The 13,957-nt window shown below is 36.9% G+C and overlaps 1 protein-coding gene across 13 annotated transcripts in view; it reads right to left on the bottom strand.

Moving 5' to 3' along the window:
- Positions 1 to 13,957, bottom strand: part of PTPRM (protein tyrosine phosphatase receptor type M) — a 444,086-nt gene that overhangs the window by 43,524 nt on the left and 386,605 nt on the right. For all 13 annotated transcript variants that reach the window (XM_039706015.1, XM_039706013.1, XM_039706011.1 and 10 more), the window contains 2 exons: positions 11,210 to 11,286; positions 8,402 to 8,438 (listed from right to left, as the gene is read on the bottom strand). In XM_039706015.1, coding sequence (XP_039561949.1) covers positions 8,402 to 8,438; positions 11,210 to 11,286 — 114 coding nt within the window. The remainder of the gene's footprint in view (positions 1 to 8,401; positions 8,439 to 11,209; positions 11,287 to 13,957) is intronic.

The raw sequence follows: 13,957 nt of genomic DNA on the forward strand, positions 1-13,957 counted from the left end.
GGTGACTCATCTGGGATACAGGAATGAACACATCAGATGGAACAGCAACGAGAGGTGTTGGCTCCTGAGGTCACAGCTCTGATCTGACTGAAGGGTTATTGCAAGAGGCTTGAGACCTTGGTTCAAACCTGAGCTGTCTTTGTGAGAGCAGTCCAACAGAAAATTTCAGTTGCTGAATCAGTGTTTTCCACCAAGAAAGCTGTTTATGTTTCTAATTTGTGCATTCTTCTTAATAAGCATGATTTGCATCATGGAAATATGAATACCTATTAATCACTCATTCTAAATAGCTCATCTGAGCTTGGAAAGACTAACACATACACATTTTTTTTTGTAAAAAACATGCTGCATCTAACATTTCCAAAACAAAAATCTTAAGTAATTGACTTGTTGGACTGGGCTCTTCACATCAACTTGTAATGCAGAATCAATTTTGATGATGGATGAGAAGTTTAAGATCATTTTATCCCCTTCAGTAGAAGGTTCCTTAGGGAATGGACAAAAGAACCTAATTAGTCTTTTGCATTTCTACTTTCTATTTCTATGTTGAGTCAATCATAAGCATCAGATTGTAATAAAATCATCAGTATTCTCTAGCTCAAAAATATGAGTTCATTTTGGCTACTTGTTTCTTTTATTTTTCCCCAAGGACCTTATTGTGAAGGAATGTTGCTCACGCCTGTGAGTAAGATATTCAGATGCTGTATTTTTTAATCTTGTACTGGGAGTTTAAATGCATTAACATGAACACTTTACCTAGATGAAAAAACAAGATAATTTAGTCTACATTAAAGCATAAGTAAAAATGCTTGGAAAAAACTTCTGTCATAGTTTATTGTCCTGATAAGTGTCGCATGAGTGAGATGTATCACTCACAATGTATTTTTATATTTAAGGGTAGAGAACATTGGTACATTTATGGGAGACTGCAGTATTTGATGTACACTGTAACAAGGAATACCGTTCTAACATGCCAAGTGTATTTGTGCTCAGTGTAGACAATACATGAATATGTTTGCAGCAGAATGAGATTTAGAAACAGCAGAGGGAATCTCCACAGTCTACATCTGAATATGCAACTGCATGGAAGAATACAGGTGGACAGGGAAAGAGATTGATCTAATAAGCCTGCATATTTTTTTTTTTTGTTTTCAAAGGCAGTGCTTCAAAATCACCTGGACTGTCTGTGCATAGGTGGCCATATCAATACAGAGATTTCAGTCACCACCAAAGGATATATAAGAGAGAAAAGACAACAGACTTCAAAGATTTGGATATGGTTACAAGACAAAAAACCAAATCAAAACAAAAACAATCAACCAAAAACCACAGAAACACACAAAAAAACCCCAACTCCCCAAAAAACTCCAAACCACCCAAACCCGCCAAAAAAACAAAATAACCCCACCCCAGTTTCTTTGCTTGATACATTTGTTTCTGAAATACATTTTGTTTCGTAAATTTGCTACAATACTTTTTTTTTTTTATCTAGAAGATGAGAAAACCAAAAGCCTTCTTCTTCCAGACTGCTGAAGACCATCTGTTGAATAAACTTCACAGAAAAAAAAGATGCCCTGACTATGTGATTTTTCTGACAAACTGCATTTCTTGGCCTGTTTCTGCTTTAGCACTAGGCTTCACTGATTAACAGGTGTGCTAACAGGACTCTGTCTAGCACCTCTGGGTGCTGGGTACCCTCCCCACCAAGCCAAATTTATGACTGATTTTTTGTTAGAGATGGAAAACTTCTCATCACACATCAGCTTTTCATAATTTGCCTTCCTCTGAAATACAGACATGCAGTTGAATTTGTACAGCTGATGCTACACATCTTCCTTGAACAAAAAATGGATTCTAGTGCATAATATAGGCAATTAGTAGTCACAGCAACACTAATAGATGGTCACCTTTATAATGTTCTTTTCTGAAAGTATTTGCTTCACAAGGACAGTGTGCCCAGCTCTTGAGTTTCAGAAAGATGACAATTTCCCTGTCTGCAGAATATATTTTAAGTTACATATTTTTGAAGAGGACAAATATACAACTTTTCACACAGTTCTATTTTCTACATTACAACCAAGAAACATTTTCCTTTTGCCTTATTTGCCCCTAATTATTTACTGAAGACTCTCATTTCTCTTACTTCTTTATTCTGATATGCAAAGATCTGTTGTAACTTTTCTAATCTGATTTTCACAACACAGAAATAAAACCAAGATCTTGTCTTTAAGACAGAGATCTATATATGCTCTGAAGTCCTTTATGTTTGATTTACTGCAGCTCAATCTGTGTGGGAAAGAGGATAGCAAGAATTGTTTTTTCTTCCTCTGTGGCTTTTACAATGGACTACAGAAAAATCGCAATTTTCTCAAACTTGTTTCACAAGCCACATTGACAAGCAAGTGAAAGAACAGCCTGCATGGGATTTCAGAATTTATATTGGCAAATAAATACTAAATAATTATTGATATAAAACAAAAGCTTGTTTGTACTTTCAGAGAACTTCCAAAGCTGTATGAAAGGTGGGCATGTATTGCATGCAAAATGTAGACACACGTGTGAAAAATGCAAGTGCCATCACTGTGAGTGTCTGTCTGAAACTTCCCTCACCTTCACGAATCACGTCCTTGGGACGGATCGTGTCAATCACCTAGCAATGAACCTATCACCTATCAGCAGTTTTCTAACACTGCTCCTATTTCACTTGGTCTGTACACAAAGATCCAGGGAAATGAAACACTGCAACAAAGCCTAAGTCAACTTTGTATCAGAAAACTATGCTAGCTCTGCATTTACAGCCTTCCATCTGAATGGGGTGTCTCATTCCCTGCACAAAAACAACTATCCCTTAGCTGATTATGACAAAGACAGAAAAATACAGAAATCATGAAAATGGTGAAAGACAGCTGTTCTGGCAGTTATCACTAAATCCTCATATTACAAATGAAGAGGCACAGAGAAACTCTGGTATTCTCATGTACCATAAAGTGGTAACTTGTAAAAAGCATTGACTTTGATGGTTACCAAGTTTTTAGTACACTATACACTATTTATTTTTGTCCTCAACACCAGTAAAAGTACAAATTTTTAACAGATACTCAAACATAACAGAAATTATGAGTCTGATGGGTAATGGTAGTGAGTGAACTAAGCTGAATTTACCATATGGCTTCACAATATAACCTGTAGATGTCACTTTCACATATAAAGGGTCTATTACTTCTGTAGGTGTTCAGGTAGGGGCAAAAGCAACTTTTTTTTCATTTGTCACCACTACTGCAAAACAGGTGAACTTGGTTCTATAAAGCCTCACCTTTCCAAAGGGGGGCTGAGAATGGGCTCATATCTCTGACGTAAGACAGATGGCTTCAACCACCTTTTGAATGTTTTGAGGATTAAGAAGTAAAGAACAGTAGCAAAACTAGTTGAATCTTCAAGATTAATACAGGTACATAAAATTCAATCACTTAGTATATATATATCAGGAAAACAGCCTGGCTGTTTTCAGTCCACATCCTGCAAAAAAATGACAGCATCTATGAAACTGAAAAATTGTAGACAACTATTTTGCCTTGCTGTTATTTAATTCTCCCTGAAGTAATTTCATATGTTATTCATCTGAAGGCTAAAAACATAGAAGAAAAAGTTTCTTTGTGAAGAGAAGTGTGGAACTTCCACAGTGCTGTAGTTGTGACAACTTTTTGCAACATAAAAACAAAACACATGCCAAGGAAGTTAAGAGTATTGTTATTTAATGCACTATTTCTGCTTCAGATGCCTAAAAGGGAAGTTTCAGTTTGAAAGAAAATGTGGTTTTGTTTCTGAAAACCCTTATTAAAATGTTCACACAGTATACAGAGTTGTGTGTGGAAGAAAGACAAGTATTTTGCAGAAAAGAGAAGGAATATGAAAGGGGTTATTAGAGAGGCAACATTATGCTGTTGGTAGTGAAGACTGTAAACATTTTCCTTGTAAATATTTATTTTCAAAAGTTTTTAACTTATACCTAAAACGTCCTCCTGACTGAAACTTGGCTTGATGTCTGTCTCCATAATAAGCAATACAGAAAGCAATTTTGCATCTGCTTTACAATTGGATACAGAGGAAAAAAAGAGGCTGAAAGGCTACACTGCAACATTGTATCTAAAATGGTTTTATTTTCAAGAGTAACTTTTTACAGTCATTAAGATATGCTCTGAAGTATTTCCACAAAACATCTCAGATCCAGCTGCTCTGCATGCTGCAGCAATGCAGAGACAATCTGAACTGTGGGGAGCATTCAAAAGTCTGAGATGCACAAAAGAACACACTTTATATATGAAGACATGCAGCTTGCATGTGAGAGACCTGCTGTTTCACACGACTGACCTGCTTGAAAACCTGCCCTGGTGGAAATGGCCATGAGTGACGCTGTAGAACTGTGCTAACATTCATTTGTCACTCATCATTTACAGCTGCTGGTGCTGTGGAGGAGGAAGCATCCAAAATCCTTGACAGAGACTCACTAAAAGAAGCTACAACACAGCTCAGTAAACTACCTGAGCTTCAGGAGACACAGAACAAGTAAGTACAAACCCAATTATTTTTTTCCTGCTCAGTAATCAAGGTGAGACACGCTGGATCAGAAGTCATACAATAGTCAGAAAATCCAGCACTGTGTGTGAGAATAAGCACTGTACAGATATTCAACCTAAAGCTCTCACGGAAGGACCAGGTTAAAATTCATTGATTACCTAACTCCTGCAAAAAAATAACTCTTAGCTGCCAGTAAATTGAACAGATCATACAAGAGCTCGATATTCTCCCATAAAAAGAAGAATTATATCTATGGGAACAAGGGATATATAAAGCAAAATAATGAGTTTTAAATTGCATCAGCCTGCTGGTTCTGCATGACCCAATATGCTGGCTTTTGACGAGGGATTCTTTTTAATCATGGTGACTCAGGTGCAGATCCCATCTGTTGATGCCAATTACAGCAGATCACCAAAAGTCTTTATTAGCTGTAAATTTAGTCTACCACTCACATTATACTTATCACATAAAAGAAAATTGATATTAATTTAGTAATTGAAATTGCACACTCTGAATATATTACTCTTAAAAGCTGAAGTAAAATAATTTTTGATATTTAGTTGAGAAAGCCTCCATTAAGAATTTTTTTAAAAAAATGTTTCCTCCCTTAATTGAAGGTAGCAACATGATGCTATGAGTGCCAAGGTGGAAAGCTACCAGTCTGCACGTCAGACTCTGGTTAGTATGGAAGACAGTAACACTTCAATAAACAGGTGATTAGGCAACTCCCAGCTCTGTTAAAAGCAGATTGGTAGTCTATTACAAACTGATTAAATTTGCCACTTCTTCACTTCAAACAATTATATTTGCTCATTAACACTTGATATGTTGAATGCAGCTTAAGAACATAGGAAAATTAAATATCAATCATTCTAACTCCTCAGAGATTTAAAACTGACTCACATAATGATATTTTCCTTCAAAGAACAATAGGCTTGTGCACCTGTGAAAGCTGCTGTGGAGGAGAAAAGGGAGGATGAGAAAAGTTATTTAAAGATTGATGAAAAGTAGATATCAAGGGAATTAAACACGCAGCTTAACTGCTGTGCTGCACTGATGTGTTCTTACATACCTGATGACAGTGTGTTGTAAAACAGAGCATGAACAGTGCTGGCCACAGTGCAAGCTGTGGCACATGACATGATTGTTACTAAGGCTGACCTAGAATAGAATCATGAAGTATCCTGGGATCTACAAGGATTATCAAGTCCAACTTCTGGTCCTGCATACATCAGCCCAAAAATCCCACCATGTGCCTGAGAGTGTAGCCAAAATGCTCCCTGAACTCTGGCAAGCTCGGTGCTGTGAACATTTCCCTGGAAAATATGGAGGCATAGTCTGACATGTGAAAGAAATAGGTTTCTTTCATAGTTAATGTTGAGTCCTAAAGGGGTTCTGGAGATTATTCCCAGTTACTTTATCACCTTTGCAAAACACAGAGACTACATCTTACTGGAAGTATGCCTTGGCAGGAAGCTGGGATACTGGAGAGTAACACTAACTAGTTTTTAAACAACTGAATCTGTCAGGATGTGTCAGAGAACCATGAAGAGCAGGAGAGTATTTTTAACCCTGTTGTGATGATGGGAAAGCTGAGACAGAGGAGGGAAAATAAACTTTCTCATGATTCTTCATCAGGCCACAGACAGAACCAGACAGAACACACAAATTTATGAGATCAGTCTTCTTCATTCCTACTAAGTAGAGGTACAAACCTGCTTTCCAACTGACCTTAAAAGTAAGATGTTAAAGATGTAAACCACAAAAAACATCACAGCCAGATAATTTTGAGCTTGTTGTAAATTGCATGCTTATTTTTAGATTAATTTCACATTCTTCAGAGAATCTGTTTCTTACTCATTACACCATGGGAGGAAGGGGTTAGGCAGCCCCATGTGCACTTAGCTGCACCGACACAGAAGACATTGATGTTACCCACCCCCAAAATTGACAGCTGCAACAGTCATATAGCCTTTGCATCTTGGAAGAACATTAGTTTCTACTCCTCTTATTCTCTTTCTTGACTAAGTACTTCTTGACACCATATGAGGAGAAAATATGGCAAAGAAACTGTTGGGACTTGCTGGTGGATCTGGTAAACAGACCTTCAGCACACTATTCATACATAATTACACACCTGGTTTTAAGACCTGAAAGTACAAAACTTCAAGCTTGGTATTTTGCTATTCAAGTATTATGATGATTGTGATAAAAATGATGATAAATTACAATAAACATTGTGATAAAACAATATTTAAACTTTAGGTGGGGACCTATGAGAAAGATATCTGGGAGATCTGGTTAACTTCCTGATGAAAACTTATTGCAAACTACAAGTTAAAGGCCAACTGTTTATCTTTTTATTTAGGTTTCAATTGAAATTGAAGAACAATGACATAGTTAGGTAAATGTTAAATTGAACAAATTGTTCCTTCCTTGAAGAGGAGGGTGTGAAAGTCCAAAATGAATAAATCAAATGCTGCATTTTTGTTCCTGTCTTCCTATCTGGCTGAAACCATGACTGTGGCTTGTCTATAGAGACTGTAGACTAAGGAACATGGTGGGTGGGCAGCAGAAGGGGAAGATGAAGCACATTTACATGGCTCATATTCTAAGATCACAAGTCCTAAACTGGTCTAGAAGTGTAATGTTGACACTAGTGAAGTGTCACTGGAAATAATATCTGTGGCCTGCTCCACTGTCATCTGACATGAAGTAGCACCACATTTGAGACTGTGGAGACCTGAGGTACAGCAAGGTATAGATATGAAACCTCCCACTGGTTTAAGCGGGGACTGGAGGAAGCAGACTCTGGGAAACTTAATAAACAACTTAAATCACAGCAAGATCCCTTATTTAACATGGTCAACATTTTATTTACTTTGATAAAAAAGCATTAAAAAAGTATGTGAGCTCTAAATCCAACACATGTTAAGATTATTTTGAGCACATTATACTCAGTACTCCAGCTGGGTCCCTTACAAGGTTGAAATAACATCTGTGGGTGGATCTCAGCTTTCTCAGATCCATGAGCAGATGCAGGAAGCTCTGTCACACACTACCTATTACAAAAGATTCCCTCCAATCAGTGGAGGAGCAATCAAATTTTCACACACGCTACTGAAGCACAGGCAGGAGATTGGCATATTGTTCAATATTATGACTAAGTAGTCACAGAAGACTCATTCTTCCCATTTGTTCCAGCTCTGAACTTGACCAAAAAAATAAATAAGGGCTGCATCAGAATGCAAAAATTATGTCTTTGAAGACAAGTACAAATTGAAAATTAATTTGTGTGTTGATAGAAGAATAGGCTCTTTTTCTCGAGCAACCATTTAAATGATGGCCTGTAAAACTGTTTCTGTAGAACCCTGTGATGAATCCTCCTGCCAGTGTTTAGATGTCTTTTGCTCCTCTAACAAAAGTTGCTAGCTGAAGAGTTTTGTATTTTAAGGACCTGGAGCCTAGTTATCATTGAACAGTTAAGAGAACATACATTTTCACGACACTGTTGTCTCTCTGAAGAGGTACAAAACATTTCTACCATGACTCTTTTCTTTTTTCATGAGTAACGTAATGCTGAGTATCTTCTTTGAAAAATAATTTAGCTTTTTTACTGTTTTAAAACAAAGGTAAAGGACTGCTTACTTGAAATACCTGAAAATTCAGTAATAATTCAGTTTCCTCACTTCTACCTAAGTGATTGAGCCAACTCTACCCTGGATATTTACTGTGGCAAGAATTCATATTAGAGAGAATGAACTGCAATCCAAGTACCAAAACCTCTTAGCCTCACATAACTGGAAGGAAAGGGTGATAAACTTACCTTGTGTAGCAATGTAGTGATTTGGTCTGTGATAACCCTAGAACAAATTAAAAGGAAAAAAAATCAGCAATTTGTACCTTGGCTATGTTCCTATGAGTGGAACTTAATTTAGGATAGTATTCAGTAAATGTCAAATAACAAACAACAGTACAAATAATGTATTAGATGCTAAAGTTATTTTCAGTTGGGAAAGAGCAAGTGAGAAGGGAAACAAAAGCAAATGTGTTTTCTGCAAAATACTTAAGTTGCAGCCTTGTACATTAGGGGCCAGAAGTAATATGTTCTTTTAGTCCCTTGTTGGCTCTGCTGAAAATGAACAGTATGAAATCCTCTCTAGCCCTTGCAGTTAATGGCATCAGGTGCTCACAGAGTCTGAGATATACCTTCACCTATTGCTGTTGACTGCAAAGCCTATCCCTTTTTTAACAGTTAAAAAATGTCAGATTAAAATTCAGCCTGGGGAAGGCAGGAGAGCATGGTGTTCACTCTGACCATGGTGGTTTGTTTATATTTTATTTCCCAACAGTAAAAGGAGGATAAGTTCTTTGATTAAATCATTTGGTATTAACACACTTTTTCAAGAAGAACATAATACAACTCTGATGACAAGAGCAGCTTAATCACAAGTTGGCCAAGCAATAGAGACCAATACTCTATGCATTCTTTGCAACATGGAAGAGGTTGCCAAAATTTAATGATAGCATTTTTATAGTATTTGAATTTCTGATGTGATGGGAGTGTCACCAAATGTTTAGATCATGTACCAGTGTGCTGATCAATCCAGTTGTAGGAGTGTTAATATTTGCATAATGGTTATGATGTATTGTCAGTTATCAGCAGGAAGAATTCAAGGCTGTAGCACACATGCCATTGCAATTTCTTTTTGAAAGAGCAAGGGGAAATGCAGTGATACAAGGTGGGAAAGAATCAAAACAACTGAAGATAATTTGAATATTACAGAAAGAATAACATGAGTTACAGAATTGATTTATTTACATGACACTGAAGCAAAATTTGGAAGTTGCGAACTGAGAAGTGTTCAGAGAGCTATAGAGTGGGTTTTTTTCCCTGCTATGTGTTACCTAATCCTTAGTGCCTGGGATCAAACACTTCCATTTCCCAGTGAAAAAAAAGCATGGGAAGAAATACATCATAACCATTGTGCCTATGATGGTGCCATTCCCTTATTAACGTGTTGCACTGTCAGCATGACAACTCCAGTAATAACTGCATGCAAGAGCAAAATTAAAGCTGCTTCTGTAGTAGAAAAAACAGTGTTTCCAACAGAAACCCAACGAGCAAGATGATAAACAAACATGCTGTGTTTTGTGGCAGAGCTGTCTTTGGAGGATGCCTGCAGTCCTCCAAGCTTTGCAATGAAGCCATCTGCTGAGGCTAGAAAGGGCCACATTCTCTCCATCCTTTTGTACTCCATAAGCAAAAAAAAAAAAAAAAAAAGTTTTTATGCAGATAGATATCTATCCGCATTTTATATGAAACTGTACAATCCAAATCTTTATTTCTCATATCTCATAATATTTTAGAGTAAGATCCAAATCTGACATAAGAACATACTACTAGCCTAAATAAAGAACAATCCTGAATGCTGGAGAAAATGTGAAAGTGAATTCAAATCTCAGGCCCCAGTGTGAACTCTTTCCTTTCATGACAGATTACTCCCTTCAGAGATTAGTGTGGCATCTAACTAAATAGATTTCCATATGTGCCTTCACTGCTTGGTGATTGTGCTATTCTTTCAAACAGCAAGGGATTGAGCAGAAATCTGAGCTTAGTCTAATGATTCTTGAATTTGCTTATAAACATCAGTAATGAGATATCTTCAGAAAGTTCCCTCAGACTTCATATTGTTACAACTGAAGTACCTACTTTTCTTGCGTAGCTCTAGTTTCTCCATATTCTGAGAAAAAAATATCTATTACATTCCTGTTTCATACTAGTAATTAAATTAGAACTGCAAAATCTGACACCATTTTTCAAACATGTAACTGCTGAACAAGAAATCTTTAGCAGGCACAGTTTCCTATGAAGCAGCAATTGTTTTACTTAGCCTAATATCTAGCACTCTATGTAAACAGTAAAATTACTAACTTTGCTATCCATAGACTTGTGGCTTTAGATAAATAATATTGGCTCTTTAATGATTTTCAATTCTACTTTGGAGCTAATTCTTTCAGCCAAAAACACCTTGTCTCTTAAAGAATTTATTTTAATGTAAAACATTAAGTTAACATGATGCAGAATGAACAAAGAAGCCACTTTCAATAATTAAACAGCCTACATATTTAATGAAATGTCTTGCTTGCATTAGAAATACTGGTTAACAGCTGCAGAATATACTTTGAAGGCGACTTAAAAGTGCAGAGATGACAAGAGACTGCAAATCTCTGCATTAGGCATTACGGAGTTTTGTCACATTAATATGCAAACAGCTTTCTTTTAAACATGGAATGATGCCAAGCTGTTGACACAAAGTGAAAATAACATTTTGCTAGCCCATATAATCACCAGCAGGCAAAGTAGCCATACAGTGTTCCTGGCAAGGTTTCAGTCTGGTGCCAGTTGGAGGAAATGACTCATTTCATTCACTGACTGACAAACCTTTGAGGCTCTTCTCTTCCTTTAGTGCACACCTAGCTTCCAAAGACAGCACACTCCAGTGCTGAACAATGTTAGCAGCTGTTATTAGCTGTGGTATCTATTACAAATTGTGAATAATGTGAGAATGATAAGAGTTCCCTCTTTGACTGAACACGACATTGGGTTTGTTGACTACATCAGGATACGCACATCGATATAATTCCCATTGATGTAATCGGAACTTGTTTCTCCTTCAATGGGCTGCAATCTCACTCGAGAATGATCATCTGAAAAGGGAACAATGGACAGGAGAAAAAAAAATAATTAAAGACATATTCAGTAACACAGGCATAATGAAAATATTCCTTTATAGTCAAACTAAAACCTTAGCAATTGCAAGTTCATGCTTATTTTGTTGGACATGAAAACTGCACCTACATTTAATTATCATTTCAGTCATTCACAGGTTTTCCAAATCCCCTCTGGTTTTCAGTTTGAATTTCTTAAATCTTGTAATGTGAAATTCATTTGCCTTGACCCCCTGCTTTTGTTAATAAAATAACATTAAGTTGTCAACAGTTCATTCATTTGGAAATGCTTCTGCCAGTACTCAGAAGGAGCTGAAATCACTCAACACATACTGCAACCTCAGAGTTTTTGAAGGAAATTCATTATCTTTTCAGTAAGAGAGAAAGCAAAACACAGTAATGGCAAAACCCAAGCATTAAGACAATGGCTTTGTCACTGAATTTTGCCCTACTGTAGTCATCTGTCTCTATCCAGGACTGTCAAAACATTTCCAACTTTACTTTCTAAATTCCAATCCGAAACATCACGGCATGAATTCATCTCATGACAGCTGCCTCATCTCCTCTATGATATAGCAACACTGCTAGAGGCTAGTTTCTACTCTGCACAAGAATATCTGTAGGCTGGCAGGGCTCCTTCTTCTTGGAGACTTTGTAAGCCGCTCTTAACTCTCTTAGTTCAAAAGCAGCCACGAATAATGGCTTTTTCAGAATGCTGCACAAGTTGTAGACAAAACAATTTGAGGGTAGCATCTCAAGGATGGAGAGATGGTAAGCAGCCACTTTATTGCTGCCTAGTTTATGAGGTACTCTTGCTAATTAGATACATGTGTATTATTGTTTTGCTGCCCGCCTGCTGAGCTAATATTACTTGCAGCTGATGCTAGATCTTCATGACGGTCATTATTGTGTTGAAAATGTAAATAACCATTAAAACACCCAAAACTTGCCACCTGTGTTCTAAACAGCTAGTTCTGAAGCTTTAAAATTCCTAAAAGACGGCAAAAAATGAAAGAACATGAAATGGCTTAAAAACCCAATTTCATAATAAGTAGCATAATTTCGGCCCACATTATGGTGGAGGAAGAACAGGGCAAGTGCTTCTTAAAAGAATGTTGTTTTAGAATTACTAGTCAAGAGAGAAACTGGTCGAGGTGAATTCTCTACCTCTTCCTCTTATGCTCCAAGTCTTAGGAAACAGAGATCTCAGAGCCTCATTTATTTCCCTGGGATTCCCTTGGGGGAGAGAAAGGGCATGCTACAACCCCAAACATAGTAAATCAGAATGAATTAAAATTCCATCTCCAGGTTCCACACAGGTCTTACATTGCTATTTTCTTGGAATTATTTCATTCAACAGTCTTCAAGAATGAGGTTTTCAAACATGCTGGAATATTTGAATCAGTTATGTTAACTCGGTCATCCTTTTCAGCCTCTTTATTCACTTTTCCAAGAGCAAAAATTTATGGAGGTGTGACTTACCATTACATAATCCCTGCTTGTCTGACTCTACCAAGCTATGCTTATCCATGTGCTTTGCTATTCTATGCTTAATTAAGCTATTTATCAGTTTCTTCAGAACAGAGGTTCAGCTCACAGGACCTTAATCCTAAAAATCCATCTTACTTAAGCAAGATACTAAGCAACTTTCTAAGCTCCAGCCATGGCTGCTGCTTTTACAGTTTTGGGACCTGATCCAGCTTCTGCTTAAGTCAGCAGATTCAGAAGTCAAGCTTGCCTGGACTCAGTACTTTCATCTATATTTTCATGATTTCCTAAATTGTTGCCTTGCAGGCATTCTCATCAGGACAGCTCAGGCTAGTAAAGATCCACACTTTTTCATTCCTTCAATTACAGAGGGCAAGGTTCAGTTGCCTAAGCACAAAACATCTCATGGCACTTTTTAGAGCCACCAGGATATACTGCCTAGCTTTCAGCTGCCACTATGGAATAACAAGTCTCTCATATTTACTGTGCTGCATTTGTAGGTCTTGCATAGATGTCCCAGACCACCTGAAATGTCACCACATGTCTATATTTAGGTAACTGAAACCCCTATCTGATCACTTGCCTAGAAATAAGTTCCATATTGGACAAAACAAGCTTAGATTTCCCTCTAAGAAACACCTTAAAAATGTAACTTTCTGTTATTTGACTGGTTTATACAATTGAGTAATATGCAGTATCTTTTCTTTACATTTCCATTATTTTGTTACTTTTCTTGCAATAACTCTTGCTTTGGATTAAGCAAAATAAAGAAGTTACTTCACATATATATCCTCATATCATCTCTTTCCCTTTTTTCTTTTCATGTGAATTTTTGTTTGTACTGAATTCTCAGCTAAGTTTCTGGGAATTCTGGAGGTAATGGACTGTCCAATACCCATTTATTTGCAGTGCAACTGGAGTGACTCCCTTTTTTGTATTGCTTTGAGAACTCAACTCGTTACTGCATGGCAACACTTGTTAAATTGAAAAAAATCCTTATGTCAACACAAAGAAATGTTACTGTGTCTGGGCTGTGCTTCTGTCAAACAGATTTAAAACTAAGAGGTACACTCGCCATATTCTTCAACACGTGTGTTGATTCTTAAATAGCCTCTAGATTAACTGTCTATATTTTAAGGTATTTTTCCCTTTATACTTCAGC

The sequence above is a fragment of the Passer montanus genome, unplaced genomic scaffold, assembly GCF_014805655.1.
Source record: "Passer montanus isolate IOZ18808 unplaced genomic scaffold, ASM1480565v1 scaffold19, whole genome shotgun sequence".
Classification (NCBI taxonomy): Eukaryota; Metazoa; Chordata; class Aves; order Passeriformes; family Passeridae; genus Passer; species Passer montanus.